The sequence below is a fragment of the Nanorana parkeri genome, unplaced genomic scaffold, assembly GCF_000935625.1.
Source record: "Nanorana parkeri isolate BGI_ZX_2015 unplaced genomic scaffold, ASM93562v1 scaffold80, whole genome shotgun sequence".
NCBI lineage: Eukaryota > Metazoa > Chordata > Amphibia > Anura > Dicroglossidae > Nanorana > Nanorana parkeri.
The window spans coordinates 175,743-189,673 of record NW_017306348.1 but is presented as its reverse complement, the minus strand read 5'-3'; the positions used below and the strand labels follow the sequence as shown (position 1 = coordinate 189,673).

At 40.2% G+C, this 13,931-nt stretch overlaps 1 protein-coding gene across 1 annotated transcript in view; it reads left to right on the top strand.

Annotated features, from left to right (window-relative positions):
• Positions 1-477: 477 nt before the first annotated feature.
• The window catches only part of DLL3 (delta like canonical Notch ligand 3), a 37,838-nt gene continuing 24,384 nt past the window's right edge, over positions 478-13,931 (top strand). Inside the window, exons 1-3 of the mRNA XM_018576894.1 lie at positions 478-561; positions 1,418-1,657; positions 6,762-6,819. Of these exons, the coding sequence (XP_018432396.1) occupies positions 505-561; positions 1,418-1,657; positions 6,762-6,819 (355 nt within the window). The 5' untranslated portion in view covers positions 478-504. The remainder of the gene's footprint in view (positions 562-1,417; positions 1,658-6,761; positions 6,820-13,931) is intronic.

Below are 13,931 nucleotides of genomic sequence, written 5' to 3'. Positions count from 1 at the left end.
CTTACTCAGTATAAAAGCCTAGCACTGACTTAGGAGAACTTTAGTCACAGTGCAGGCAGGCTACATCTCCAGACAAAAGACCACACAGGATTGAGCTTTACAAAGCATCTGAGCCTTTCCGATGTCACACAGCCCTCTGCCTGTCTGAAAAGGATATTTACTGAGCTCTACAAGTCAACTTTCCTGGACAGAACTTTCCTCCAACACTTTACAAAATTACACAAGGAAACCAAAAACTGTCTGCAACCACCAGATCTGATACCCAGCTCCATCAGCCAGCTGTGCCCTCTCTTTATTGAAGTAATTGGCTTGACATTTGCCCTGCCTGGTGCTGTTAGTACCAATTCCATCTGCCGTGTGTCCTCTTCTACCTCGTCCTGGTGGGTGAATACCCTCGTGGGCTTCATCTATCCCTGTTCTCTTGAAGGCAGGAACTCAGTTGTGACTTTTATTCCATAACTGGACTTTTGTTTCATCCCGGATTGAGTCGCTAAGGGGTATAAGATGACAGCAAGGATGCTTTTAGCTTTGGTCCTGATGGGAATGCTCTCCGTGCCAGGGGTGAGTATGCAAAGAAGTAATTTGCGACTTGGTGACTCTATTTGCAACTTTCCTTTGTATAAAATGGGGTAAGGGTCCTTTATACATATCACTGAGTTATCTAGGGCAGGGGGAATCTCCTGTATATATACTATAGCAGCAGTGAAGTGAACTTGATATTGTTCATTAATTAGTTACTTTGCTTGAACTGTTACAGGGACATTGCCCTTATGTAATAAAGTAAATAATAATGTGTAAAGAGCACAATCCCCATAGCAATTACAGATCATCTCTTGGCCATTGTTCTCTTGGCTCCAAACTGAGGAGCAAAACTCTAGTTGCTATGAGTTACTGCCTGCATTTTACTGCTGCACACCTCCCTCCCCAAAGATTAATATACTTCAATAAATAATAATCCATACCCTGCAGTGGGGTTTACTTTATATTTTCTAAATTAGTGTACTTTATGTTATTATCTGATCAATCTTAAGTACTGTATATGCAGATTAAAAAAAGGATAATGTTGCACTCATTGTGCTGTACCCCTAACAAGGTGCAAATTCCATGTTGGGGGCATTTTCTGTTCTGCACAAGTTGTCTTTGAACAAAGATACACAGTCCCATAGGACTTTTTATTCAACAGGACAAAAAATGCACTAAGTGTAATGGTAGCCCAGAGCGACCAGTCATTTTCCACTGTGTTGGCTGCTTTCAACCAGTCAAATCTTACTGGTTGGTTTGGGTTACTGTTATTGGGTTTTACCATTGTTCTCGGCACTGCCATATAATATAAGCTCATGTGAATTGCAAGATAACTAACTGAATGTTTTTGTTGTTATTGGTGTATCTATAATGAGTCCAATTTTTGTCTCCCCAGGTCCACCCAGCTGGTATGTTTGAGCTGAAGGTCCACTCATTCAACAGCCCCCGTGGGGTATGTGTGGCTGGTCGCTCCTGCCGCATCTTCTTCAGACTGTGTTTGAAGCATGCTCAGCCTGTGGTGTCGCCAGATCCACCCTGCACATTTGGGACTGCTCTCAGTGACCTTATGGCCATGGATCCAGAAGCCATATCATCCAGCACCCCCATACGTATCCCCTTTCACTTCAAATGGCCAGTAAGTCAGAATCTTGTTCATTTGACTGATAGAGATGACAGTTTGTTGACTCAAGAGTAAGGCAGAACTTAAAAGCTAGAACCAGCTTGATACCACAACTGCTAGAGATTATTTTCCTAATTAAGTGGGCAAATTGAAACTCCCACAAATAGCAGTAAAAAGATTTTGTGAGGACCAGATCATGACCTAACTGCCCATTGGTACATTAAGATCTCAGCAGACACCCATGGCCAGGAAAAATCTCATGGGAAAATGCTACTGGCCAGGCTAGATGCCAGAGATGTACACTTTCGTTCCCAATAGATTTTTCCGTTGTCAGTTTTTATTCTAGAGGGTTATTTGAGCTATAGTATGATCATGAATAAGAAAGCTATTCATTGGGGTAGAACATTTGGTCCTGCTGGCGCTGGTAGACTGAGGCCTGATGAGAAGCCTGTAATTCAAATGTAATTGTTCCGGAATGGTTTCATAGGAATAGCTATTTCACCAACATAAATCCTAAAAAAAGTGACCATTAAACATATTCCTGGCTCCTTATAGTTATTATGTGAATTAGGCTTTTAATAATTGTAAGCTTAATAGCCTTGAAGGCTTCCCACTGCCTTTGTTCACCTAGAACCATCAACTAATACTGCTTAGGTAAAATACACAGTTTCTTTGTAGCACCATCTAGTGTTGTGGACTATAGAACTATTGTCTAGCACCCTCTAGTTGTATCTCAAGTCATAGTATCCTTGCTGTAAAGAACCCCAACTATAGCTTTCCTATTGTCCTATAATCCTTATCAGTGCCCTCTAGAGGAGTCTTCTTGTGCCATAGAACCCCATAGTTGATAGTACTCCTGTTAAAGGTAATTTCTTTGTCAGCACCCTCTGGTGGTCTTACCCTATGCCACATGCTCTTTGTCTGCCAACATAGGGAAGCACCACCAGAGGGGTGATGATGCTTCCCTATGCCACATGTTCTTTGTCTGCCAGCATCCTTCTGATTATAGCTTCTCTGGTTATAGAACCTTTGTCTTTCAGTGGTCCCATCTCCGGCCACAAACATCTGCCTACCAGGAACCCTCTGGATAGGGATCTCCATGTACTGTGTCTTTGTCTACCAGCACCCTCTGGTGGTAGCTCAATATATTACACACATCCCCTAGTCTTCATGACCTATTATTCTTATGTTATGAAATCTACCAGCGCCCTTTTATGTTGGCTGGCTTTGCAATGTTGACTTTGTTAAAAGGAAGGAACCCCCCTGACAAAGGCATGCAGGACCTTCTCCTTTTGTTTTAAACCTTGTGTTTATTCTGTAACTCATGTTTTAAGGCTTTGAACTATCAATAGCCTTCCTGTGTTTTTTAATTTGTCCTTTTTCTCATTTCATAAACATTTGTTTTCCATGTAGCGCCCTTTAGTGATATAGTTGTATTTTTTTCAAGTCATAAGATTATATTCAGAGTTTTCCTTGGGATACCAGACTATATGTATGAATCATCTGCCAATCAGAATTTAGCTATACATTAGCCACATTAGGTAGGAGCCTAGAGGAACATGGTCGGAGGAAATGGGCTGGTGTATACACTTTTTTAGAACTGTATTTGTGTTTTTTCTTTATATAGTTATAGTTATATAGTTGTATTTTTTCCAAGCCATACTATTATATTTAGAGTTTTCCTTGGGTTTCCAGACTATATGCATGAATCATATGCAAATCAGAATTTAGCTATAGAGCCACATTAGGTAGGAGTAGAGGAACATGGTCTGAGGAAAAGAGCTGGTGTATACACTTTTTTAGAATTGTATTTGTGTTTTTTCTTTAGAAAGTTTTTATTTTACATTATTTTCTATAATCAAAATAGAAACCAGGTCACATTGTTCATTACCTTGCAATCCAGACCCTGATAAATTTATTAGAAACACGTTTATCTAAAAAGTAAGTTGCGATGTGTCCAATCACTCTTCATTTCAAATATGATCCCCTGCAACTAAAAAGATCCCTTTGCTATACCTGAATTTCAGGACATAAACACAAATACCGTTTTCTTAGTACATTCTGAGAGATGTCCCAGCACCTGTAACGTAAGAACCTAAGAAAGTTATGCAAGTTGAATGAAGTGGTCAGTAGCCCAGGGCCAAAAAGTAACAATGTATAATAGGGATGTACAAATACCAGTCTAGATAAAAGTGCAGATACTTGGCATTTTCATGAGAACTACCAGGTTTGCAGCGGTTTCAGCTGGGACCTAGCTCTGGTGCGCCTCCACTGTCCTGAAATCATTAGTCTGTATTGTTTTAGAAAAACTGTCACATGACAATAAACAAAAATGTATCAGTACTTGTATCTGTGAGTACTTGGGCAAGTATCAGTACTTGTACTTGTACAAATGGTATAGGTGCCTATATTTATATAAAATAAATCTTACATTAAATCAGGGATGCGGAAACCCAAGGAGCTCCGTGTGCTCCTTACAAATGACAGCTGCCTCCTAACTTTTGAATTTTTCTCTAGTCTAGTGTTGGAGCTCGAAAAGTATCTGTACTTGTACTTGTACCGGGTACGGTACTTGTTATCTGAACATCCCTAATTTATAATTGTTCTGACTAATGTAAGGTGATTATTGACGATATTAGATTGGTCATCAACACCCTTTGAACAGCAGAATATCATTCAACCTTTCTAAAGCAATATTTACCTGAGTAGTATTATTGTAAAGAGAACTTATTTTAGCAGGGGCGTAACTCTGTCCTGGGCTCTATAGCGGCCGCAAGGTGGTAGTTCTGGGGTGCTTGGGGGTGGAGATGGACCTTTTAATATCAGAATAATACTCTACTGGAAATAAAAGTTTCTTACTTCCTATTCTTTGCTTATACACTTTCTACACGGGTGCAGTTGGGGGTATAGGATCAAGCTGCATTGTATGCAATGGCTAGCAATTGTCCCAAACCAAGATGCAGTGTGATACAACGTCAGTGACTCCCAGTATAAAAACATTACTAGCTCCAAGTTCTCTTTTTTTATTTTCTAACATTATACAAACTAGCAGATGGTATTCATTTGCACAGAGGGCATACATTTCTTCTCATTCACTGACAAATACATCTAGATGTTGATCACAAGCCGTACTTTACATTTGCTGCCATGTTCGTATTTCTTAGGGCCTCATCACATCTAGTGCAGTAAGCGGCGTTGATCTGTGTTTAGATGTTTGAAACCGGAAAACCATTAGGCGGGAATGGTCTATGGCTGTTGAATTTTAAATGCCTCCAAAATTCTACAAAATTGCCAGCACTGGGACTCAGCTACACTTTAGACATTCACCAGTTGTGACCTTGCTTTGGTTTAACCCCTTGTTAACATTCATTTTATTTCAAGTACAGCAACTGTCAACAGGAAGCTCAATGTCATGCTTGAAAGCTATTAACATTCACGTGTAGCCATAGCCAAACAATCATCATGTAAAAATGTAAACACTAAGAAGTTTGTTTTTTTACAGCCACCGAGATGATTTAAAAATCTGTCTTATAGTTTGAATGTGGCTGGCGATACAATAGGCAGAAAGTTACCACCAGATGTGCTCTAGGAAGTATGTTCCCAGTACCCCTTTTAGGCCCCATTCTCACATTAGCGGAACTGCGCAAAACAGAAAAACTATTATATTTCATTATACCTTGTTCACACCTGTGCGATGTCCGCACGGCATTAAAAAAAGTCCAAGCGCGATATTCTGGGCGGATGCCTTGCGTTTCGGCTGTAGTATATACAGGAGAATCCTACCGCACTCCTTACTGGTATGTCCCTTGCGGTGGGTGCTGTAGTGACTGCGGATGGCCCTGCTTCAGATTCAAGTAGTAAAATATATCGCCAGCACACCCTGGTCAAATCTTTAGAAACTGATCATTTTATTGATACACACATCTTGTCAATAGCAACGTTTCGGGGCCCCTCGGGGTCCCTTCCTCCTGCCTGAGTGGCCCCGAAACGTTGCTATTGACAAGATGTGTGTATCAATAAAATGATCCGCTATAGTAGTAGCCGCAAAGGTGCAGAATCTGCGCGTATGTTAAAATGCGGATGTTTTTGTGCCACACGGACGAACGCGCGTAAAGCTGTGCTTATTTTTAAACCGCTATGTGTGAATGGAGCTTTAAGAGGTTTGTAGATTCTGGCTCAAGAGCATTACATAAGGCCAGGTGCACACCTGGGCCATCCCGGGATGCGCATCCCGAGACCGTGCGTTCGTGTGCGGTTGCACACAGCATTTGCTGCGAAGCCCCATTGATCATCAATAGGGTTACACCCGCGCAGCAATAACTGAAAAAAGGTACCTTTTTTCGTGACGTGCTTTTTTTCAGGTCCACAATTGCATGGGCGGAATCTCGGTGGGAAACCGCGCAATCTGAGTCTAAAACTCATCCAAAATATAATTCCATTAACAGTAACAAACTTACTGGACAAAGGATCGCTCACACTGGCAAAAATATACAGACAATGGCGCCAAATATTATCAGCATCATTATGCTTGCAGATTCAGGAAATTCTAATGTGTAGAGAATTATTATATAAATTATTTTCGGATGGAAAATAAACAGTAAAATACTGTGAGCCCAAGACAAATGTAAAAAAAAAAATTCCATCTGTACATAATATTTTTTTCAGGCATGGTCAACTGTCATTAGCTAATTATTCTAATGACAAGAACAAAGATGTAGAGAGTTGTATAACAGAGTAGAGGAAAAGGTGGAAGATTATTTTCCATTCATGCTCCACGCACGGTGAGGTGATTGCTCAGTTCTGCATATTTCATATAGTGCGACACTCTTGTCCCATTACTAAGTTTGTAGTCTAACTTGTTGAATTGGTAATTCAAAGATTTACTGAGCCTAGTCAGCTTTGGGGATAAAAGCAAAAGAGGACAGATGGGGAAGTGACAAGAGCATGATTTTGGTTGGTGATGCACCTACACCGAGACCTAGTTTTTTCCACTGAGTCTGTCCTGCTTCACTCCAACACATATCCAGCTGTTGACTTTTCTCTGAATCGTGTACAATTGTCTTTCTTTGTTTTACCAAAAGCCTGCACAATAAACAATAAACCTCTCATTTTATCACAGGGGATTTTCTCGCTTATTATCGAGTCCTGGAGCGCGCACACAGCGGAGAAGTCAACAGGTGAGTTTGGTTTCATCTACTCATTGATAAGTGGGCATCTCTAAAATCCAGACATTTCTTAAGTCAGAGATTTCATAGAGAAAAGGTGTAACAAAACCAAAAAAAGTTACTCTATTTTAAAAGCAAACAGTGTTGCTGTAAATAAATAGAAAAAAGGGCCTTTATTTTATCTGTAAATAACTTTCCCTTTCCATGCTTTGTAATAAACGGAAAAAAAATCATTTTATTGTAATTATAAATATAACACAATGTTTAACTTTTTCAATTATGCACTTTTTCCTGAACAATACTGGGCACAAAACAAATTAAAAAGTTTAAATGTTTAAATAATAATGATTAGAAAAATACATATAACAATAAAATTAGTAGCAAAATAATAGTTAGGGGAGAAGGGGAGGAAGCAGGTAATTAGGGATGATTAGAACTTATTAACAGGGTTAACTAAGAAGTTTCATAGGAACCCAGTTTATCTAATTTTTCTTTCTTTAAACTTGCATGTTTGCTGTAACTAACATGCTGCCCATTGTAACTCTTACTGACAATGCAGACACTGTTTTGCAAGTGTCTAAATTACACAGGAGAAGCAAGAGCTGATCCCACCATAGGAAACAAGTCCTGGCTGTCATTTTGACAGCCAGGATTTACTGGTAGATGGAGCCAGTGAGGAAGGGGGACATAACATATGCCCATTTAGATTACGTTTTTCAGGGTATGTGCGGTGTGCCAAAGGTCCACAAATGGTTAGTTAAACGTTACGCTATTTTCGCCTATATATACTGCTAGCAAGCAGTTAATAGATGCAAAAACATTAAAAAAATAAAAAAGTTACCAAAAAGGTAATTACTTACCTTTGTAACCGCCGCTCGCTCCCCTCTGAGGATCTGGAGCTTCTCCAGCGGCCAAGCGGGATGATGGGGCGGGCGCCTGCGCAGTAGAGATCTACGGCAGGCAGAAGAGAAGAGACACAGCAGAAGTGAATGCACGCAGCCGTGAGCATGCATGTCGGACAGGCACCGTGGGAACCGATGAGTCTGCGCTGGTTTAGAGACCAACACCAGCACTGGAGGGACTTCTCAATTCAAGTGGAAGGAAGAAGATGATTGGATCAAGAGGCATCATTTAAGGCAAGTCCTTAAAGCAGCATGGGGGGGGGGGGGGTGTGACTTTAATGTCACTTTAAGATACAATAATGGTGGCTGCTGTCACAATCAGCTGCTGTCACTGTTTGGGTATTCTGACAGCAGCTCACCCAATCCCCATCAGAATACAATAGCCTGGCAGGAGATTCGTCCATCCATGCTGTTTTGCATGGATGGAGCAATCTATTATTTTTTTTTCAGTCAGCCCGCAGGTTGAAGGAAAAGATATAACAGTATATGGCCAGCTTTAGACTCTCTGCTCTCAGTCATATAACAGACCAGGTCAGACTCACCCCCTCCCTTACTTTGCAATACAACTGGCAGTTACCAGAGATGTGGCTATTACCATCTCAGCCAGCACAGAGTACTGCAGTGGGAAAGGAGGAAGCTTTTCACGGAGAGAAAGCTAATTTAAGGCATTAAATTGAAGTAACAAATTATAACGCAGTACAGGACTTAAGGAATAAAAAGGTGAGAAACTTCAACTGGTCATTTACTTCCCAGCATCTTCCTCTATTCTAGAGAAGATTTTAATGTTGAGACTGCGGCCCAAGGGGTTGAAATGATTTGGAATTGTTTTTTTAACCGTATTTATGCTCCCACTGGGGCTGTGAGTGCTTCTCCCCAATTTACCACTTTTAATCTCCAACGCAAAGTGGCAAAGTGGTTAGCTCACTTGCCTTGCAGCTATGATGTCATATCCCACTTGGGACACTAAGACCATTTGTTTCTATGTTCTCCACACACTTCCATGGGTTTCTTGCCACAAATATCTCAGTAGGTTAATTGACACGTGACCAAATTGTGCTTATTGTATATGAGGTTTGACACTAGATTATAGGCTTCTTCAGGGGCAGTGATTAATGAATACTGTTTTATGTACTGTGGCATTGTGAGGCAATACCACGGTTACAGTACTCATTCATAATATGTTGGTGCTATTTGAGTACATGTTAAACCCCTTATCCCCCACGGGGAATTAGCAAGTTATCCACTGTTCCACTTTAATAGTACCTTTATAAAATTGAACTGATAATTTACTGGAGACAGATGAGAAATAGGAATAGAGCGGCAAAAACTAACGTAAAGCCTGGTAGAACTGGGGTCATAAAAAGGATGAACTCTATTTCAAGAAGACATGTCCTCCTGCCTGGTCCCATTTCTGGAGCCATCTTCTAAGCTAATAGGTCAATTCCATACATTGAGGTCATAATGGGATGAAATGATCAGATCTGTGACCATTTGGCCTTGAAAAGTGCCAAATGACTAGATTACAGATAGGATTGCTGGAAAATCAATAGGAAGCCTTTTTATCCATTACAGCTGTTATTCTTTACTCAAAATGCTGTTTAATATGCCCATGGCTCAATAAAACGTGCATGTCTCTAGGATCTGGGAAAACCTGAGAGATTAGCAAGATGAAGGGAAATAGCTTTAGTGCAATAGTATCCAATTTACAATCATTGTCTCATTTAATAATATATATGCAAACCAAACATGTTTTATATGTATATATATTGTACAGTCTTCATGTTTCCTTTGTATCTATATTTTGTTTCTCTGCTATCGTTTCTCCAGATTTCTTTGGTTCATTCTTAAGTAATTTGTTCTCAAACTAATAATTTTTTTTCACAGTAGTGTTATTATATTATTGTATACTCCTAAACCAATACATTCTATAATACTGCCTTCACAGTAAAAACTCTCTAGACCATACACCCCCTCTTCCTTCTAGGCTAACCCCCACTTATCAGACTACCCCTTGTCCAGGAGTGCCCTTAATGGCCAATGATGCCAGAAGTCAGGGAAATATCCTAAGTACGGCACTTTAGGTGGCTCCATCGTTCGAGAACTAGCAAGAGGGATTTGAAAAGTGTGTGGAGAGCACTGATTAAAACTGTTGAGGGTTTATGGATTGCGGACATGGAGATTATATTAGATGTAAATTTAACTTGTGGGTTGTAGTTCTATGGGTAATCTAACCCTTAGATTGATTGTTATACTCTTTCCCACAACTGAACACTAAAACTTAGTCTAACTCATCCATTTACCCTTTATAAAAAGTACAGTTATCCTTTATGCCACACATATCTTGACCTTGACTCTTAATCCTCACCATAACTGTATCCTAAACCCAATAACAAACCCCAAAATCCTAACATTAATACCATCCTCTGATCCTAACTGTAACAATAGAAGCCATGGTCTGCACTGGTGATGACCAAAGAACCTGAAACAGTTGTATGCAGTTTGAGGTAAATGGCTCTATAATATTAAGCTCTATTAGCACAATATACCAGCTACTAAGGAAGGAATGCACCAATGCCGATACTGAGTATTTGGGCGAGTACTCATACTCGCCCAAATGATCCGATACTTACCCGCGATACTCGAACTTCCGGTCAGAGGGAGATTTCCTCTGACTGGCAGTGCCGCAAGGGAACATGGAGCTGGCTTCCCAGCCACTCAGAAAGCCGGGCGGCGGATAGCGACCTGCCGCCCGGCTTCCTGATTGGCCGGCAAGCCGGCTACATGCTAGCAGAAGTACCAGTATCGGTACTTGGCATCGGCGAGCACCAAAAGATACTCATATTTGATACCGAAAAACTGGTATCGGTGCATCCCTATTGATTACTTTAGTGCCTTCTCATTAAAACCTGTATGCTGTACTGTCTGCATGAACATACATACCTGTGTGTTCATAAACAGAGAATGTCTAGTCATTCCAGGCACCTGCCTTTTCTCAGGGAAACAATAGTGATCAAGTTGGGAAAGGGCATCTCAGCTAACTGACCATTGCCCTGAGAGTGACTGGCCAGGGACATCGTCTGTTACCCATAGGCTGGACTCCTTATAAGAACAGCCCAATGGCTACTCTAGTTTAGAGAACAGGAGTTGGCCCTTGCCAATGGGTAATTTGGGCTAAGAGAAAATGTTCTCTTTAATGGATTATGTTGTAAACATTTTTTATTTGATCCCCTCATGGGTTTATTTTGAAGGTGTCTTTTACTTTGCTCAATGGACTCAGGACTTTCAGAAATAAGGAGCTACAGTATATGACTACAGGTTCTAGCTATTGAAATTCGGCCCTGTTAAAGAGATATCCGCTTTTGAACCATTTCAAAAAACTAAAAATTAAATATTGGCTTACCTACAAGGAGCACAGTCTACCTGGTCTGTACTTTGAGTTTTATTTCAGTGCTGCAGTGTATCACTCTCTTTTCTGAGTAATCTGGTGATCTGGGAAACGCCGCTTGCATTCCCAAACACCCAAATGCTGTCTCACATACCAAAAGACTGACGTTTCTTGAAGTCACCAATTAGATTCAAAGCTACTTTGGAAGTTTGATTGTAATTGGTGATAGGGGAAGCAGAGAGATAAAGTTTACATTGCTCAGGCTTCAGGAAGTACATTGCCAGTGACCCTGTGAGGTGCCATCTGGATCCTGGTTGCACTGAATTACAGAGACTAGTAGTATTAAGATGCAGTTTAAGATAAAACTATATCTAACCAAAACCATCCCGGTCTGTTTGGGTTAATAAAATTTTTATGGCTTGCAATGAGCAAATCATATCAGGCATACCCAGAACCAACTGAAACTACTTTCAACTCAAGTTCAGAGCCTGGGAAGGGAGATAGCAAGCTTAATATATACTCATCTCTGTTTGTTCACAGTATTTACTGTAGAATCAATAAAAATACAATCTTGGTATATATACTGCAGCTAACTAGATACATGTGAATGTTTCCGGGGCTCAGGATATCTGATATAAAACTGGCTTGTGATAAGTTCTTTTGCTATGCACGGCTGACTTCCTGCCCAGAAATCTCCTTGCAGGCAGTTCTCTGCACTAGGAAATTTCTGATATATTAGTTTAAACACATTTACACTGAAGATAATAAGTTAATTTGACATCATTTCAGCTCTGCCAGGGAATAGCCATATCAGACTCCAATGATCTATTGCATTTCATTTGCTGTACATTACACATCAGGCCGCTTGATAAAAAACATTTTCAAACCATATTTTCATAGCTCCCTCAATTCTAGGAAGCCTGGTGGACTTCAAATGCACCATTGTTAATTACTGAGGAACAAATATAGTTAATTTCTGAGGAAATAAAATAATCATAGAAACCTGCTGACCATCTGGTTTTAGGGAAAAAAACAATTGGCCATGTTATATTTTACTACCCAGACCCGCACAGGAAGGGGACCTCTCCCCTTGATATCACTGCAGATTAATCTTACCCACTGACCCAAGCCATGTAAGGAGACAAGCAAGGAACAAAAATGGAGATCACATGACCTTCAGAACAAGGAAAATAAATGTAGTTCAACATTATTTTTAACGCATTTGTAGTGATGTGCCGTACACTATTAAGATCAGACTATATCTGGGTGTACATACACTTTAGGGTTAGATGTAGGGTAGCAGGAGCAAAGGTGTGGCGAGCGGGTATAGAGAGGAAGACGTCACTATGGGGTCCACAGTTTAGCCCTAATAATGATTAACAAAGGCTTTTCTCTCACCTCTTCATTGCACCAATTAAAAGGGCTTCATTAGGTTTTGCCAGTTAGAAGACTCTTTGATGCATATAACTTAGTAATAGATATTAATCTGCAGCAATTGTGTATAATGGAGGGCATTGGAACAAATGTCAGGAACTTTGGCTGGTTGGTCCTCAGCATAAATAATATGACAACATGACAAGGAAAGTAAGTGTAAAAGCTGCTGGTGAACGCATACATTGAATGTATTTGGGAAGACTAAAGTTTTAAGTATGTTTCTTAAAGTAAAGTCAGTTGGGACTGGTATTTATGTATCAAAATAGAGATTTTCCAGTATTGCCCCCAGCAACAAATCATATTAAAATACACCAATAAGGGACCATTAGGAAAAGAAAGTTTGAATCTGAGTTTTGGATGTGAATTTGTATTGACAATTCCTTAGGATCACATATAGATGCATTGTGATACCACAAACAGTATTAGCCTGCTGCAGAGTGCAGTAGCCAATCAGAATTGACGTTTCTTTTAATCTAACTGCGGGAAGGTTAAATCTGATTGTTTGCTATGTGTTACTGTGTTTTGTTCAGTTTGTATATTGTTTCCATGGATTCTGTTTATAACCCTTAGCATACCCCTTAAAATCAACTTCCTATCCCAATCCAGAAACTCTGAACCCTTAGCCACCATTGACCTAGTTAACCAGATGTAAAATGTCATCCTCCTACTGTCTTTTTCTATTGTAGGTTTGAATGATATTGGTGGCTGTGGGACAACACTGAAGTGTAAAAATATGTTTAATTCTACGGAACAAATAATTTAGTAGCACCATTTTTTTATTTGAAGACACGTCTTCATATTGTGGTGATACATCTGTTGTTTTATTCATTGTGTTACAGAAAGTATAGGGGAACAGTACACATGATGGATGCAGCATTATGGTGCTGCATTCGGTATGCAAGAAAAGCTTGGAGATGCAGTATTTATGATAAGTTGATGTCATGTTTCCATCCTGGTTCCATTCCATTCTGTCAGATAAACTTTACAATGCAGTACTATATTCATTGTGGTCACGCCAGTCTGAATGATTGTTTCTAGTACCCAGCCCACAGAATAGCACCAGGATCCTCTAAGTCCTGCTATAAGGTCAGAGGTTTATAAATGGGTGCCAAAATCTTGACTTTTCTGCTACTGATCACTGCTAAAGAACAACACAGACTGTTTGAGACATTTTTTTACTCATTTTGAGAAATGAGAGCTGGTGTAGGAGGGCATAATAAATCAGGAAGACATGCTCGGCTATAATGAGACATCACTGAGGTCTCTTTTGATGTAGCACCCATATATAGAATATTCAATGGTTAGGCAGAATGGCTCTTCAGTTTTGGCAGGGCTGGATTTTATCTCTCCGCTGCCCCAAGGCCAGGTTCCTCAATGCGCTCCCTACCTGCCAACCCCCCCCC